Genomic DNA, 14716 nt, shown 5'->3' on the forward strand with positions numbered 1-14716 from the left:
ACACAACAATTCTTAGTTTCATGTGAATATACACTAAGGAAAACATAGTTATAAATATTATATTAAATTTCTGCTAATAGATCCACCGAAATGTTACACACTGTTCCTTAAAGGAGGGCCTGGGTTAAATAGATGTGCAATGATATTATGCTACATTACCAGAGGAGGAAGAAGTGTGAATATACTGTGTTTACCATATATATTGTATTTGCTCATATTTACTCACGTGTGATGAAATTAGTTAAACCTTTTAACATAATCATATAAAAATCTGTATTTTTGCTGTAAGAAATGTGTACAAACTGTCACTAACCTGATATTTACTTCCTCTCAAAGACGCAACAACTCATGCAAACAAGCTTCTTTTTTTAATACATGAATCTCTACAACTACAAATCACATTTCTGCAACAATTACATGCAAACGGAGGGGCTTTAAATGCTTCATATTTTCTGTTGATTTGTTTTTTTGGGGGGGGGATATAGGGAAGGCAAAATAAACACTCAAGACCCAAACTAACTGTGTTGTTGAGATTTGTATTTACAGTAAATATTCACCACAACATTTTTAGATAATTCAAAATCGCCTCATTATTTGGCATGTTCTGGTGGAGTGTTATTTATTTTTTTTTTACCATTCATGTTGAGTGATTTGAAATTAAATAGAGGTACCACAGAGAAAATACAAAGACAGATCCCTTCTCTTCTCTGTGTGAGAGTCTCTAGAGAGCGAAGGAGAAAGAGTCTTTCTGCTAAATTCAACAGGCTGGTATGAAAGCACAGTGATTAAACACAGAGTGAGCGAGCTGTTCTCAGACCAGCCACGTCATGAGCGGAAGCAGGTAGCACGATATTACCACCACTGAACTGTACACTACTGATTATAGACGACTCTGCAATGATACGTTTGCATTCATTTGTCATTTTACATTTTTACTGCAGACAAGAATGCACACTTCACTGATAAACACTTTCTTTAAATCCAAATAAGATTTTTAAAGGGAAAAACAATCCATTCAGTACAAGTTACATTACACTCATACTGTCATCAATAATGATGGATTTAAAGAAAGAAAACATCTGTCAAACTCTCCCGATGGCACATTAGAGTAATATGCAGTATTTGGAGGTCATATTTTTCAACTATTTCATCCTCATCACCAGCGGTGAGAGGGGTTTGGTTGGCTTCATCCCTGAGAACTGGTCACACAGCAACAACACGTGGTTGCCCTCCTGTGGTCAAGGAGGACTTCACAGTCACGTCCAAAAACTTAATTCATCAAATAAAACAGCAATTACAAAGAAAACAACTATTAGATACTGTATCTTTATCATATTCAATAGCATTTCAGTCAAGTCTAATAACACATTTACACATTTCTTACAAAAGTCGGAATATATTGTAAGAAAATAAATAATCCATACCTTAGGGCACCGGCCCTCACAGCGATCACCGTTCTGCTCCACTTTAAAGCAAAAAGATATAACACATACCGTCACACCGTCGGGAGCCATTGTAGCAAACACCACAGCAAATTAACAAGAGCTGTCAAAACGACAAGAAGAAGTTCAGAGTGCAGATGATGTCACAATTATTCACCACAGCTTGAAGCTTATATTTCACTTGCATAACATGACTCCACTCAACATTTCCAGGCAGGATATTTACACAAGGCATACAGCGGAGTGTCCTCTTCTCAAAGACGCTCACAGTCAAAACTGATAGCAGCTTCAAATTCCCTTTAGTGTGGCACTCCCCAGCTGCTTGTTTATCTGCCAGACAACCGTGATCCAGGTTGAACGTGGCTTCCACAATAACAACTTCTGGTGAGCATCTTCCCCTCTGTGCTTCCAGTTCTGTGTGACAGTGGGAAGGGAAGCAGCCGGGGTGCCGTGCTGAGCCAAGGCTCCTCAAATTCCTCCCGTGGTTGGCAGAAACAGATGGGAGGCTGCGGGATGGGCAAACTGGGCGACGACGTTGAGGCCTGAGGGATGGTTGTGTCCCATCTCAAAGCTCCGTGGTCTCCCAGCTCACCTCCCGCGGAACCTGGCGTCATTTAGTCCCAGTGTGGATGACCGTAACGGTGGAGGGTCGTGGCGGGCGCGATGACTCGGCCACCACGGATGGTTCCTCTCGTACGGGAGAAGAGGCGTCAGAGTCCTGATTGTACGCTTTAACGGCAGAGGGCAAAGGTGCGATTGGAGGACCTGTGGGAGAAAATATAGTTTCAGCAAAGCGTTGCATGTCATTAACACTGAGTTTTATTTGACAAGCATAAGTCTGGAAATGTTTTGATTATTGTCAACAAATCCCATGAAAAGACCAAAACCACCAATGTGTTAAGGCGCCAGTATGCTTCTTATCGGATGGTTGAATAGTTTCAGAAACGCCCTCCCTACACTCCTGTCTGACGTTGGGTTACATTCACACCCACTTCATGCTGTCATTAGCCAGCTGTGCGGAGGCCAGAAAGTAGCCATGGTTTTAACTTCCCTCTCAGCTTTTTTTTTTTAATTTGTTAAACTATTTCTGTCACTTTTTCAGTGTCTTCCAGGAGAAACTGTCCCCTTTATTTAAACGATAATGCGTCTCCCCTTTTTCTATGGCGTGGTCAGACAGCACATCCTTCACACTAGTTCTGATCGAGCGTCACTCGATCTTAAAAGGAACAGGAACAGGACTCCTTTGTGTGTTTTTGTACATAGTTTTTGGACAACAACGGAGCTCTATGACACAAAGGAATAAGCTTTGGGATTCATGGGATTTATTGACAATAAAAAAAAATACATAGAATATCTCCAGACTCATCCTTTAAGCGTTCTTTCTTTCATTCTTGACCTTGAAAATAGTAGAAACATTCCTGAGTAGAAGTAGTAGAAATAACACTGAGCTAACCGTGAGATGTGGTTGAAAAGCCAGATAAAAGCTAGTATGTGGACCTTGAGTGAAGATCACTTTGTAGAATGTTGTTGTCATCACAGCACATACAGTACAATATACTTCAGCATACAAACGCTAATGAACACAGTAAGACTTCAAATAATAATTAAGTCTATTAATTGGTTTAATCTAAAGGTGACACACAACCAGCAGTCCAAAAGCCAGTTATTTAATGCACTATAAGATATGAAATAAAGAAAAGCAGGAAACCCTCACGATTGAAAAGGAACCAGCAAATGCTTAGCTTTTTTTGTTTGATAAATGTCTTAAATTATTGATAAAGTAACTAGTAAATGAAAGTTTGTTAGAGATGTGGTACTGCGACAGATCTTATGTTAAATTAAATGGCACCACATACGTAGTGACCACATGGCTCAAATCAGTTTAGTCTGTTTAATTGAAAATTACACCTCAAGGGATTTTTAAACCGTTTCCTATCATCTCAATGAAAGAGGGCAGCAGAGTGTACAGAGAGTGCGGCACTAAAACTTGGACATGTTTGTGTCTGCAGAGACATCTGAAGTGTCACTCACAGTCCTTCAGGGAGAGCGGGGCACAGTCCACAGACTGGCTCTTGGCTGGAGCACGACTCTGAGGGTTGGACACCGAGTTGGCGTTGTGAATGCTGCTGTTAAAGCTGGTGCCCAGCTGCAGGCGCCTCATGTGGCGGATCACAGCCGTCGCATTAAAGGCTTGCTGTGAACAGAGGGTGTAAACAGAGAAATCACTGGATGTTTTTGCTAATTAAACAGATAGAGAATAATGTGTTTTTAGTAGGGCTGCCAAAGTTAGGGCTCAGTTTTAGGTTAAAGGTAGAGTGAAGATACTGGTGTCATATGAAACTAGAAAACTTAAGGAATCTATTGGTACCAACCATGTCATACTAGCTTGTTGTGAAGGAGGTTAAATAACACTCCAAACTAATGCAAAATTTTGGCAAGGAAGAACTGGCATGGCCATTTTCAAAGGGGTCCATTGACATCTGACCTCAAGATATGTGAATGAAAATGGGTTCTCTGGGTACCCACAAGTCTCCCCTTTACAGACATGCCCACTTTATGATAATCACATGCATATATATATATATATATATAATTAATATATACAATTAATCGCGTTAAATATTTTAATCGATTGACAGCCCTAGTTTTTAGTGAGATCTGATAAGTCCTGTGTACTCACCCTCCATTTGCTTTTGGCAAAGTTTTTCCGCATCTGTCGACTGACTGATTCATGAATGTTCTTGCAGAGAGCCGTGTCTCCAGCAATCCTGAAAATTAAAGTCAAGTCCATTTAGATCATGTAAATGACATTTCACACACAGAGCATTACCCAAATGGTTAACAATTGTATCAGTAACACCTCTGGGAATCGTCCTCATGTTGTTTTCCTATTTGCTCGGCTCATTTATTTCATTCTGCCAAATCATCTTTGATTGATGGGTGCGATGTTTTTGCAGGAGCTCACACGCTGCATCACTTTCTGTCACACTAATCATAATATCTCTGTATGAAACCCTGTCAATGAAAGCCATTTCTCTCTGTTATGACACCTGTTACCAGTGTCACAAACCACATATTTGTATCAGAGGGACCACCTGCCCGGGACCCAAAAAGCCCATTAATGGCTAACAGGCCTATTCATATTGGCCACCTCAGCCGGAGACAGCAGCCCACGCCCGCTCGCTCTCGTTAGCTCCGGCTCAGGCCTGGGAAGACATCCTAATTGTTCATTAAAGCTTCCACATTCTTCAAGGATCCTTCAGGACGCCAGCCACTAATTGGCAGCCATTTATTCAGCACATTTCTCTCTGAGGCCTGGCGGTGCCGTGCAGAGGTGGGTTCGGGGCTCGGAGCCATGGCGACAGATGACAGTGGGAGGACATGCTCTCCATGACAAATGCGTAAGCCTGGCATGCTGCGTCATACTGCTGTTTAATCGCACTGAGATGTGTGTGGTTCCCTGTGATTGTCTGGTTGAGACGCAGTGTGGCGGCGGGTGGTTTTCTCACCAAGGGTGCTGAAGAGCCTGGTCACATATGAATCTCTTCTCTGGGTCCTTCTCCATTAGGCAGCTGATGAAGTCTTTGGCTGTGGAGGGAAATGAAAAGGTGAAAAACATTTCCAGCGGAGAACACGTTGTATAACCTGCAACAGCAAAGGGTCTTTAGACAGGTCCTGGAAAGAACTATGTAGTAATAATAGAGAAATAGAGACAATGTTCTGAGACGGCACACATACGAAATACCAGTTTTACCAGAAGACCAGCAAATTGCGAAACTGGCGGAAACTTGCAAACACTCTCAAGAGACTTGCTGCCCGAAGACCTATCCTAACCTTAACTATTCGAGATCAATGCCTAACCTTAACTATCTTGCGAGAGTTTCCCAACTCGTGGGTTACCTTCTTGACAAGACCCGGATTTCGAGAAGAATTCCCTTGAAATAACGGTAATATTTAAACCCAAGAAGATACTAATGTAATCTTGTAAACTTGTTATGTTGAAAGCTGTTGAACAGTATGCGTGCCCGTAAAATACACATTTTTCATTTTAGCATGTGAGCTGACCTGCTGACTAGAAGACTCTCATGTCATGCCATAGGCTAATAATGTGAAATTATTAATTGAAAATCTACAAATAAAACATGATTAGCGTGAGCTAAAAACTTACATAATTAATTTGATTAATATTTTAGCAAAATATTATATCCATAAAATGATAAGGCTTAAAAAACGACCCTCCTTTTATATTTTTAAAGATACTGATTTTAAAATGTATTTAACTACTGTTGAAAAGTTAAAAACTCAAATTACAAATTGGCAAAAACTATTAGATTATTTAGACATTTCAAATTTAATCCAACTGTTTTTGTTCTTTTATCATTATTATTATTATTATTTTCCTTTCACTGCATTTTGTTATATTATTTATTTGATTTTTATATTTTTATACTGTGAAATATATTTTCTACAATTTTTATAATTAAAAAAATGGAAGATGTATACTCTGTTAACAGGTATATAGGCCTATGTATTAATATTCTTGACTCATCTAATAATCTTCTACAGTTTTCAGGGCGTCAAACATCAGTTCCTTTTTCTGAAAATTATTAGAAAACTATGGGACCTGTATAATAATGTGTTACCTCTTATATTCTAAAAACACAGTGTACACTCACATAAACACACACATGCGTCAAAGCTCACCGGAGTCTGATATGTCATCCCAATACGGAGCGTCAAACTCGTAGTCTGCCTTGAGAATCTGCTCAAAGAGCTTCGAATCGTTCTCGTCGTAGAAAGGAGGGTAACCACAGAGCCTGAGAAGATGAAGATGGATGATTACATAACAACAACAGTCTGTGTGACTGCCGGCATCCCGCTGATGTAGGAAACTTTAACCCAAATCTAAAAAGGATTTGCTGTGGCCTAATCTCACTCACTGGCAGTTTGACTTTTCCTATAGCATGCAACAGGAGACGGTTCAGAGGGATTATAGAGACTACATGAATGCTATGAGGGAAAAAATAGCACAAAAACAGTCTATTTTCATATGATATGGGGAAAATTACATGCAAACTGCAAAACTACAACATTAATCTGTGTATATTTAAATTGTGATCTTGAATATAAAACGGTCTAAATCATTCCACAACAACCACCAGGCAGGAGCCTCATTTGAGAGGGCTTCAGACACTCTTCCACTTAATTACCTTAAAATTCTTCACACCTAACGAATGGATAACGAGAGCAGGGATTTTCTCTTTGCTAACGAGCAACACCACTTAATTCATTTGGCAGCTTCATGTAACACTTTCCACTGAAAGCTGTACAGGCTCCATAAAATAGGAAAAGTAGCTGTGGGAATCGTTCAGACTACGATCAAATGGTGTATAATATAATTAGAGAGATGTGGTTTCATTTATTTGAGGTTTGATGGTTTTCGACTGCTTTTAGGTTTTCTTCAAAAAGGTGCCATGTTGTATTGTTTTTAGGATGTGATCTTTTGTATGAGTCTTATTGATGTTTTTCCATCTCAGCCACACTATGGTGTGCCTGTAGGGATGACTTCATCAGTTTGTTGGTCAGACTGAAACATCTTGACAGATTCACGGATGATTCCCATGAAATGTTGTACAGACATTCATGCTCCCCAGAGACAACTGTAGCCACTAAATTAGACACATATATTCATGTTCCCCTCAGGATGAATCATAATTACTTTGGTGATCCCTTAACTATTTCTCTAGTACCATCATCAGTTCAAATTTAAATTTATCCAATACTTTGATTTATATCCAAAAACCTGCAAAACTAAAGACATTCCCATCAGCATCAGCTTGTGTTTAGTGCCAATTAGAAAATATTAGCATGCTAACATACTAAACTAAAGAATTGTTCCAAATCTTTACTAATGCTATAGCTACAGTAGGCTACATACTTATCTTCATAGTATGTAATGCTAGAATTACTGCCTCACAGTTGTATGTCTCCGCCAACCAGTCAAGCTGTCCAAAACGTCAATACTTCATCATTTTATCCTGTTAGACATTTGTGTGAAATTGTCATAATTAGCACATGAATTCTTGAGTTGTGGCCAAAAATGTGTTTTATGAGGTCACAGTGACCTTTGACCACCAAAATCTAATCAGTTCATCCTTGAGTCCAAGTGGAGGTTTGTGCCAAATTTGAAGAAATTTGCTAACGGCGTTCCTGAGATATCACGCTCACGAGAATGGGGCAGACAGAGGGGCGGACGGACAACGCAAAAATAAAATGACTCTGATAATGACTGTCGCTAGCGCGGAGGCATAAAGCTATCAGACATAGTTAACCATTTGATATTTCCAGGAAATGATGCAATACATATGAGGTCGGTTGTCGATCAAAGTGCCGACTGAACTTCAAAAATAGACATCAAAATGTTTTTCTTACTACTTTCTCACTACTACATACTTCACAGAGCTAGCACGGCTGTAGACTCTCGTTTATCTTTCAATTCTAATCTTCTTATCGGTGTTATTGTAGGTTTGTCTGTAACTCTTTACTTTGCTCCCTTTCTTGATCAGGACAATCTTGATAAAAAGGTTTTTAATCTCAATGAGGTTTTGCTTGTGGTTTCTGGGCTTCCTGTGTAAATACAGGTTTAAAAAAAACAACATGAACACAATCAAGCTACCAAACACACAAAACAAGCTTCAGCTAAAGAGGACCTATTATGATTTTGTTCTTTCTCCCTTTCCTTTAGTGTGTTATATAGTTTTTTTGTGCATGTAAAAGGTCTGCAAAGTTACAAAGCCCAAAGTCCACGCCAAAGGGAGTTACTCTCCCCCACAGAAACAATGCTCCTGAACTGCCTGAAACGCCTCGCTTGAAGTCCGTAATGTGATGTAACAAACGCCCTCAAACAAAGCTAGTTAGAGCGGAGCTGGAGCGGAGTCCGAAGAGTTGGGTTCAGTTGACCAATCACAACTGAGTGGGCTAGCTGACCAATCAGAGCAGACTGGGCTTTTTAAAGCTTTTTTTTTTTTTTAATTAAAGCATGTAAACATACAAGAATGCACCTTAAAATAAGCATAATAGGTCCTCTTTAATAACAATATTTATATTTAGAAGTGAGCACTTACAGAATATAAGCGATGACCCCAATGGACCAGCAGTCCACGGCTTTACTGTAGGGCTTCTGAGCTAAAACCTCAGGAGCTGGAACAAGGAAATTATTTTTAAAAAATGGTCAGGCAAAACTAGTGAAACAACAGTTTTTGACCATTCATCATGACACAGAGGCTGGAGAAGAATGTAAATGTGTGTTGGTTTGCCTGTAGCAGATGGCTAGGGTTGACCTGCGGCTTCTGGCAGATTAGATTAGATCATGTTTAGCCAACTAGTGTATCTAATTATCTCGGAGGAAGTTTCCAGAGCTCAGAGGGCGTCCTCACCCACGTATCCTGGAGTCCCACAGGCGGTGGCCATCACGTCACCTGTTCCCTCCATCTTTGACAAGCCAAAGTCACTGATCATGATCTTTGATTCATTGTGGGGACTGAAGTACAGCAGGTTCTCCGGCTGGAAATAAGAGGAAAAGAGTTAAAAAAGTGTGTCTGTGTGTTTCACGTACTGTCTGTGTGGATTAATTTCAGAAATCCAGGCGGTGAGATATCAGACAAAACATGAAACTAAATCCCCTGGATATGAGAGTTCAAGAATTGGGGGAATTTTACGGCTCATCCAAGAGGCTTCATCAGTTTTACCGAGAAGGAAAATCCTTGACATTTAACCTCTGTGGGTGATCCTCATAAAGCGCTCACGCAATGTCACTCACGCTGGTTAAATAGCAGGGATTTCCCCTCTCAGCTTGTCTGACGAGTTCTCCTGGATGAAACATTTTCAACTCTTGCAGTGGATTTTCTGAGGAACCATGTTTAAATATTAAACACCGTCATACCTTTAGGTCTCTGTGCACTATGCCCATAGTGTGCAGGTAGTTGACTGCATCCAGAACCTGTCGAATGAGCCGACTGGCGTCCATCTCTGTGTAGAAACCTTTCTCTACGATGCGGTCAAACAGCTCGCCTCCAGACACCCTATCAGCGCAAAAAGACAAGTTTATGAATGATATGGGGCTGTTCTCGACCAAAGAAATTCTTTGTCGACTTTAACATACAATTTTGTCGACTAAATGATTTTAGTTGATTTAATCGACAGATCTGTAAAAATGAGTTTCTCCACAAAGAATCACACAAAAGCACCACTTTAAATCTTGTGTTTACCAGAGATGTGCTCATAAGTTTCTTAGAAATAACTCATTCAGCATGAAAAATGCATAAAAAAACGACTAATCAACGACTAAAGAAGAAATGACAGATTAGTTGCCTAATCGACTAAAAGGGGGCAGCCCTAGAGTGATACTTGATTTTTTTAGTGGTATGTTCATTGTAATATTAGTAAATTACTTAAGCACAAATGATGTAAAATCACTGAATACAAATTGCTTATTTGTTGACTAGTATTTGGCATTTGAAGTTCCGAGGTGGCCTGAACAAATTACAGACACATACTGCTCTGTTTTCATTCCCCTTTATAAAAGCAATGTATTCTTACTTTTGTAGCCATACTGTATGTTCCTGCACTCAACCTTAAATCCTGCAGATTGTGCAAACTCTAAAAACAGACTCCTTGTTGATTCAATTCCTTTAAATCTGTCCTAAAGGTTCATCTTCACACACCTGCATTTCTTTAGTAAGTGGACTTTTTCATGAATTGTCTGTTTTCATCTAATTTGATACATGTTTATTGATAAAAACCCTTGCATTGTCCAAACTGCTTTAGTTATGTATCATTATGACATGTATTTACATACTTCTTTTTTTGACTGTGAAGCACTTTGTATCTTTGACATAAATAAAGATTATAATAATTACTGGGATGCAACAATGACATTGGTACATGTACAGTACACGGAATGGACAAAATAATGGAAATATCTTATACAGTTCATTGCAATAATTGATTGAATTAGAGCTGTCACAATATCAGATTTTCACTACACGATGATTGTGGACAAAAGAATTCATAACGACATTATCGCAATATCTAAAGAAAAAGAGAAAAAAAAAGATTAATAATGCTATCAATCAAATTCATCTTTTACTTTGTTTATTATCCGTTTTGTCTATTTTTTGGCAAATTAATTACACTCAAAATACAAGTGTAGGGAGCTGAAGAGAGAGTCTGTAGCCATTACTGTACATATAAAATTATTTAAGAGGCGCTGGATTATTTACACAATATCATATGTGTATTATTGACATGATATAAATATGTAATTTTTAAATATCAAAGTTATCGTCAACACCGGTAGATCAACACCCCTAGATTGAATTGTTAAATTTGTGGCTTAAATTAGCCAGTAATGCTAACATACTTTATTTTTCCAGTATTCCTTGCATGTCATCCTGACTTTTGAGACTTGTCTCTTTGTCGCATTATGTAACTTTGAAGTGTTGGTAACCGATGTACCAGCGATTCATCTCAGCTTCTTTAATGCCCAATGACAAAAGGCAAAAAGACACAACAAGTGACTCATATTAAGTTGAGCGTCAATTATGAGTATGTGCCCGCTTTCAAGGATGACTGGCAATCACTGTTCTTATAAGTGAGACTTCAAGGCAACATTATGCACCTTGCAGAGGCACAATGAGGGCAGATAATCGCTGCCTAAATGCGGGTGCATTAGTCACAAACACTGAAATTATGTGGGGAGTGAGGGGAAAGGTCTCTGAAATGACGAGATGTGCCACACAGGAAAATGGCATAGGTTTTCACACGCACACCTTCACAAACACTGACTGAAATACATTTCACAAAATATTCTGCAAACTAAAATAACATGTTAACCATTTGAACTCTGTAATAGAAATGGTCCGCCAGTGCCGACATTGGTATTTAACTTCTTATTGTGATGTTTTGATCTTCAAATGCTTCATATCCCTAAAATCGGTACAACCTAAGCTAAAAGGTTATGTAAGTCAATAAACCATAACAATTGATAAAAGCATTGAAATTGAAAAATACAAAAATCTGACGTGTTTTTTTCATCAAATTTGACTAAATTAATACACAAAACATCTTGACCCAAAAGCTTTCTAAATGAAAAAACATGAACTACATGTTTCTTAACACTCAATACGTTATTTGAACCATGCACAGTTTTACCTCCGCCAAGGCCGAAGGCCTAGGAAGGAGGTTTTGTTTTCACCAGCGTTGGTTTGTTTGTTTGTTTGTCTGTTAGCAGGATTACTCCAAAAGTCCGCGATGGATTTGAATGACATTACGTTACACGGAAACACACCTTGTTAATAACAAGCCGACCACCTCACGGTACCGCCAGCTGTGAGCGGTGATCTGTTTTTAAAGTCACGCGTTGGCGGAGGTCTGCGCTCTCCGAGTGCAATTCTAGTTTAGTTTTTCAGATTTGCTCATTTTTATGAACAGATCGAGTGCAAAGGCGTTTTGAGTTTTGTTACATTCCGCATGTAATGACGTCATCACGAGCGTACAACGTGATGACGTGAAGGAAGACAGAAGCCTTAGTTTTCTGCTGTAAAAAGAACGAATGCGCTAGCTGCTATGGTTTTTTGTTTAGATTGATTTAAATAGGATCATGCAAATAGCGATCTCCTGCGGCCATTACGGGGCAATACTCTGGTGCCACTGCACGTTTTACCACGTTTTGTACCGCATGTAACGTAATGTAATGATGTCAACATGAGTGGACAATGTCATGATGTTGAAGATGGAAGCCTTAGCGTTCCGCTGGAAAAAGAATGAACGCTCTAGCTATCATGGTTTTTATTTTAGATTGATTTAAACAGGATCACGTAAACAACGTTTTTCTTTCTTCTTCATCTTTTTAAATGATTAAACCAGATCCTCAAAAATGACCATTAAGTTGAATCAACAGCTGTGTGTAACGTTTTGTTCTACGATATAAAATACGTCAGTAAACATCCCACTCGTGAGTTTTGAAGCCTTTATGTGTCTTAAAAAAGGTGGTTGATAACAAGTGACTAAATGAGACTACTAAACGTCATCACTCCGACTCGTCCGCCATTACAGCCTTGTTTTTTATACTCGCGCTCATGCGACCGTCTCCAATAATCCCAAGGGAAAAATCCCATTGGTTTTTTGTCGAGGGAATCAGGGCGATGTTAACTCCCTGGTTGGCCTACAAAAATACATCATCCCTGGAGCACTCTATGACTAAGTGGGTAAAGGCAAATAAAAGAACAGCTAGAACAGTCTTGTAAGTTCAGATAATTAATCACTTTACTGTAATGCTGCCTTTAAAACCAGGAAAAGACAACACTTATGCCATATTTGGATATCACAATATCAATATAAAAATAATAATAATATTTATATATGTATATATCTATATAATATATACAATACAATACTATATATTGCCTAGCACTAATTCCTTTGTAATTTCTGGCCACCTGGATAACAATATAAATCTTGTAGCAAATATTTTTGCATCCAGATGGTCTGTGAGGTTCCTGGAAATACCTTCATAACAGCAAAAAGTGATTATAAATGACCTTCTGGGTTTTTCCATGATCACCGGGTTTCATTTTATTAATAACAGATGCTTAGCTCTGTGACTCCAATATGATAATAACAATAAAACCTGAGAGGAACAAACTGGGGCTAGTCCGTCACAGACAGATATGAGAGTGGTATCAATCTTCTTATCTAACCCTCGGATAAGCATATGTCGTAATATCTCGTTCATCTTTAAAAGACATTCATCTGAGGGCAAAAATACCGCAAGGACATTACAGACGCTTATTCAAGCAAAAAAAATAACACAACACATTATCAAAATGACCGGCCGAATGGGAGACAAAGAGCTGACCTACACAAAACAACGATGTACTTACAGCTGCATTATGAGGTACAGGTGGTTTGAGCTCTCGTAGATGTCCTCCAGAGCCACGATATTCTCATGCTTTATCCTGCAGAGGGAGGACAGGAAAACACAGCCCATTAATGAGGTGCAATTAGCCTTTTCTTCTGTTAAAATGATGCCCTGCCAACTGGAAACGAAGCATTTTTTTTGCTTTATTTTGCAGCATTTGTCTGTAATTACACTGTGTGTGTGTTTGTGCACATGTGTATGTTCTCGCTTGTTGAAACTAAAGCTGGCAAAATGTATCCTTCACACAAGGGAGAAACCTTTTGTGCGTGATAGAGAGCGAGGGGGAGGGGGGATTCTTAGAGGATGCTAATCAATGAGTCATAAAGCGGCAACCCCCGTCAGCAGGAGCACCTGAAGAGAATAATACAGGACGGGATCAAGATGCTGGGAGTCTGTGTCCAGGCAACCAAACAACAAGGTTTTACAAGAAAAAAAAAAAAGCCTCTGCAAGGAGATATGCAGATGACAGAGCGTGTTCACAAGGGCAAGTGGCTGAAAAGAAGAAGGTGGGGGTGGAAGAGGAGGAAGAGGAGGCGGGGAGAGTCTCAAAGGACTAAACAACCTTCACAACTTCCTTTCAGAACGAAGTCCAGAACGAAAATGAGGTTGAGGGCTGTTAGACTAACAGAGCCGAGGAAAGAGTGTGAAGACGAGGTAGAAAAAAAAAAGGATGAGAAATCAAAAACAGTGAGAGAGTCAAAGGATAGCAACCGTAACCAGGCAACTACACCCAACAACTGTCGTGCTCACTTCAAGAGTGACTGATAACTGAGCTTCTCGGGGGAATTACCCATCAGGCCCTGGAGGAGGATGGCGTGTCACCTGGTGTCAGTGCAATCCTGTGTATGTGTGAAGACCCAAAATGGTGGATAGATGGGATTCGACAAGGAAGTCACTTAAGCCCGACAATGGCTGTTAAATAAACTGTACCAGCATCTCGTCATTACTCAGAGACACACACACACAAGCTTCCCCAAGGACGCCGCGAAGTGGTGACCCTCTCTAAAGTGGTGTTCTTCTTCTTCTGCAAACTCCCCCCGCGGCTCAGTCATGCGGTACCTACTTCCTAAGCACGGCGATTTCATTTTCGATGCTCGTCTCCTTCCCCTTCAGCGCTTTTTTCGGGATGCACTTGATTGCGACCATCTTTCCCGTGGCCTTCTCCCGAGCCATCACCACTTCAGAAAACGCACCGCTGCAAAAGAGAGAGAGAGAGAGAGAGAGAAACATGTTAGTTCTGCATATGCGCTCAGTCAATATTGGCGCAGAAAAAACCTATCGTCAGTGAGTAGAT

General features: G+C 39.7%; 1 protein-coding gene across 5 annotated transcripts in view; it reads right to left on the minus strand.

Annotated features, from left to right (window-relative positions):
• Nucleotides 1-349: 349 nt before the first annotated feature.
• The window catches only part of camk1db (calcium/calmodulin-dependent protein kinase 1Db), a 32627-nt gene continuing 18260 nt past the window's right edge, over nt 350-14716 (minus strand). For 4 of the 5 annotated variants that reach the window (XM_037767821.1, XM_037767822.1, XM_037767820.1 and 1 more), the window contains exons 2-11: nt 14486-14617; nt 13385-13459; nt 9385-9523; nt 8879-9005; nt 8567-8642; nt 6147-6259; nt 4952-5030; nt 4123-4210; nt 3474-3636; nt 350-2207 (exon numbers count right to left, since the gene is read on the minus strand). In XM_037767821.1, the coding sequence (XP_037623749.1) occupies nt 2053-2207; nt 3474-3636; nt 4123-4210; nt 4952-5030; nt 6147-6259; nt 8567-8642; nt 8879-9005; nt 9385-9523; nt 13385-13459; nt 14486-14617 (1147 nt within the window). In that variant the 3' untranslated portion in view covers nt 350-2052. Of the gene's footprint in view, nt 2208-3473; nt 3637-4122; nt 4211-4951; nt 5031-6146; nt 6260-8566; nt 8643-8878; nt 9006-9384; nt 9524-13384; nt 13460-13984; nt 14361-14485; nt 14618-14716 lie in introns of those variants that run through there. The other variant, XM_037767824.1, reaches the window with a different exon arrangement.

This window comes from Sebastes umbrosus, chromosome 4, assembly GCF_015220745.1.
Source record: "Sebastes umbrosus isolate fSebUmb1 chromosome 4, fSebUmb1.pri, whole genome shotgun sequence".
Classification (NCBI taxonomy): domain Eukaryota; kingdom Metazoa; phylum Chordata; class Actinopteri; order Perciformes; family Sebastidae; genus Sebastes; species Sebastes umbrosus.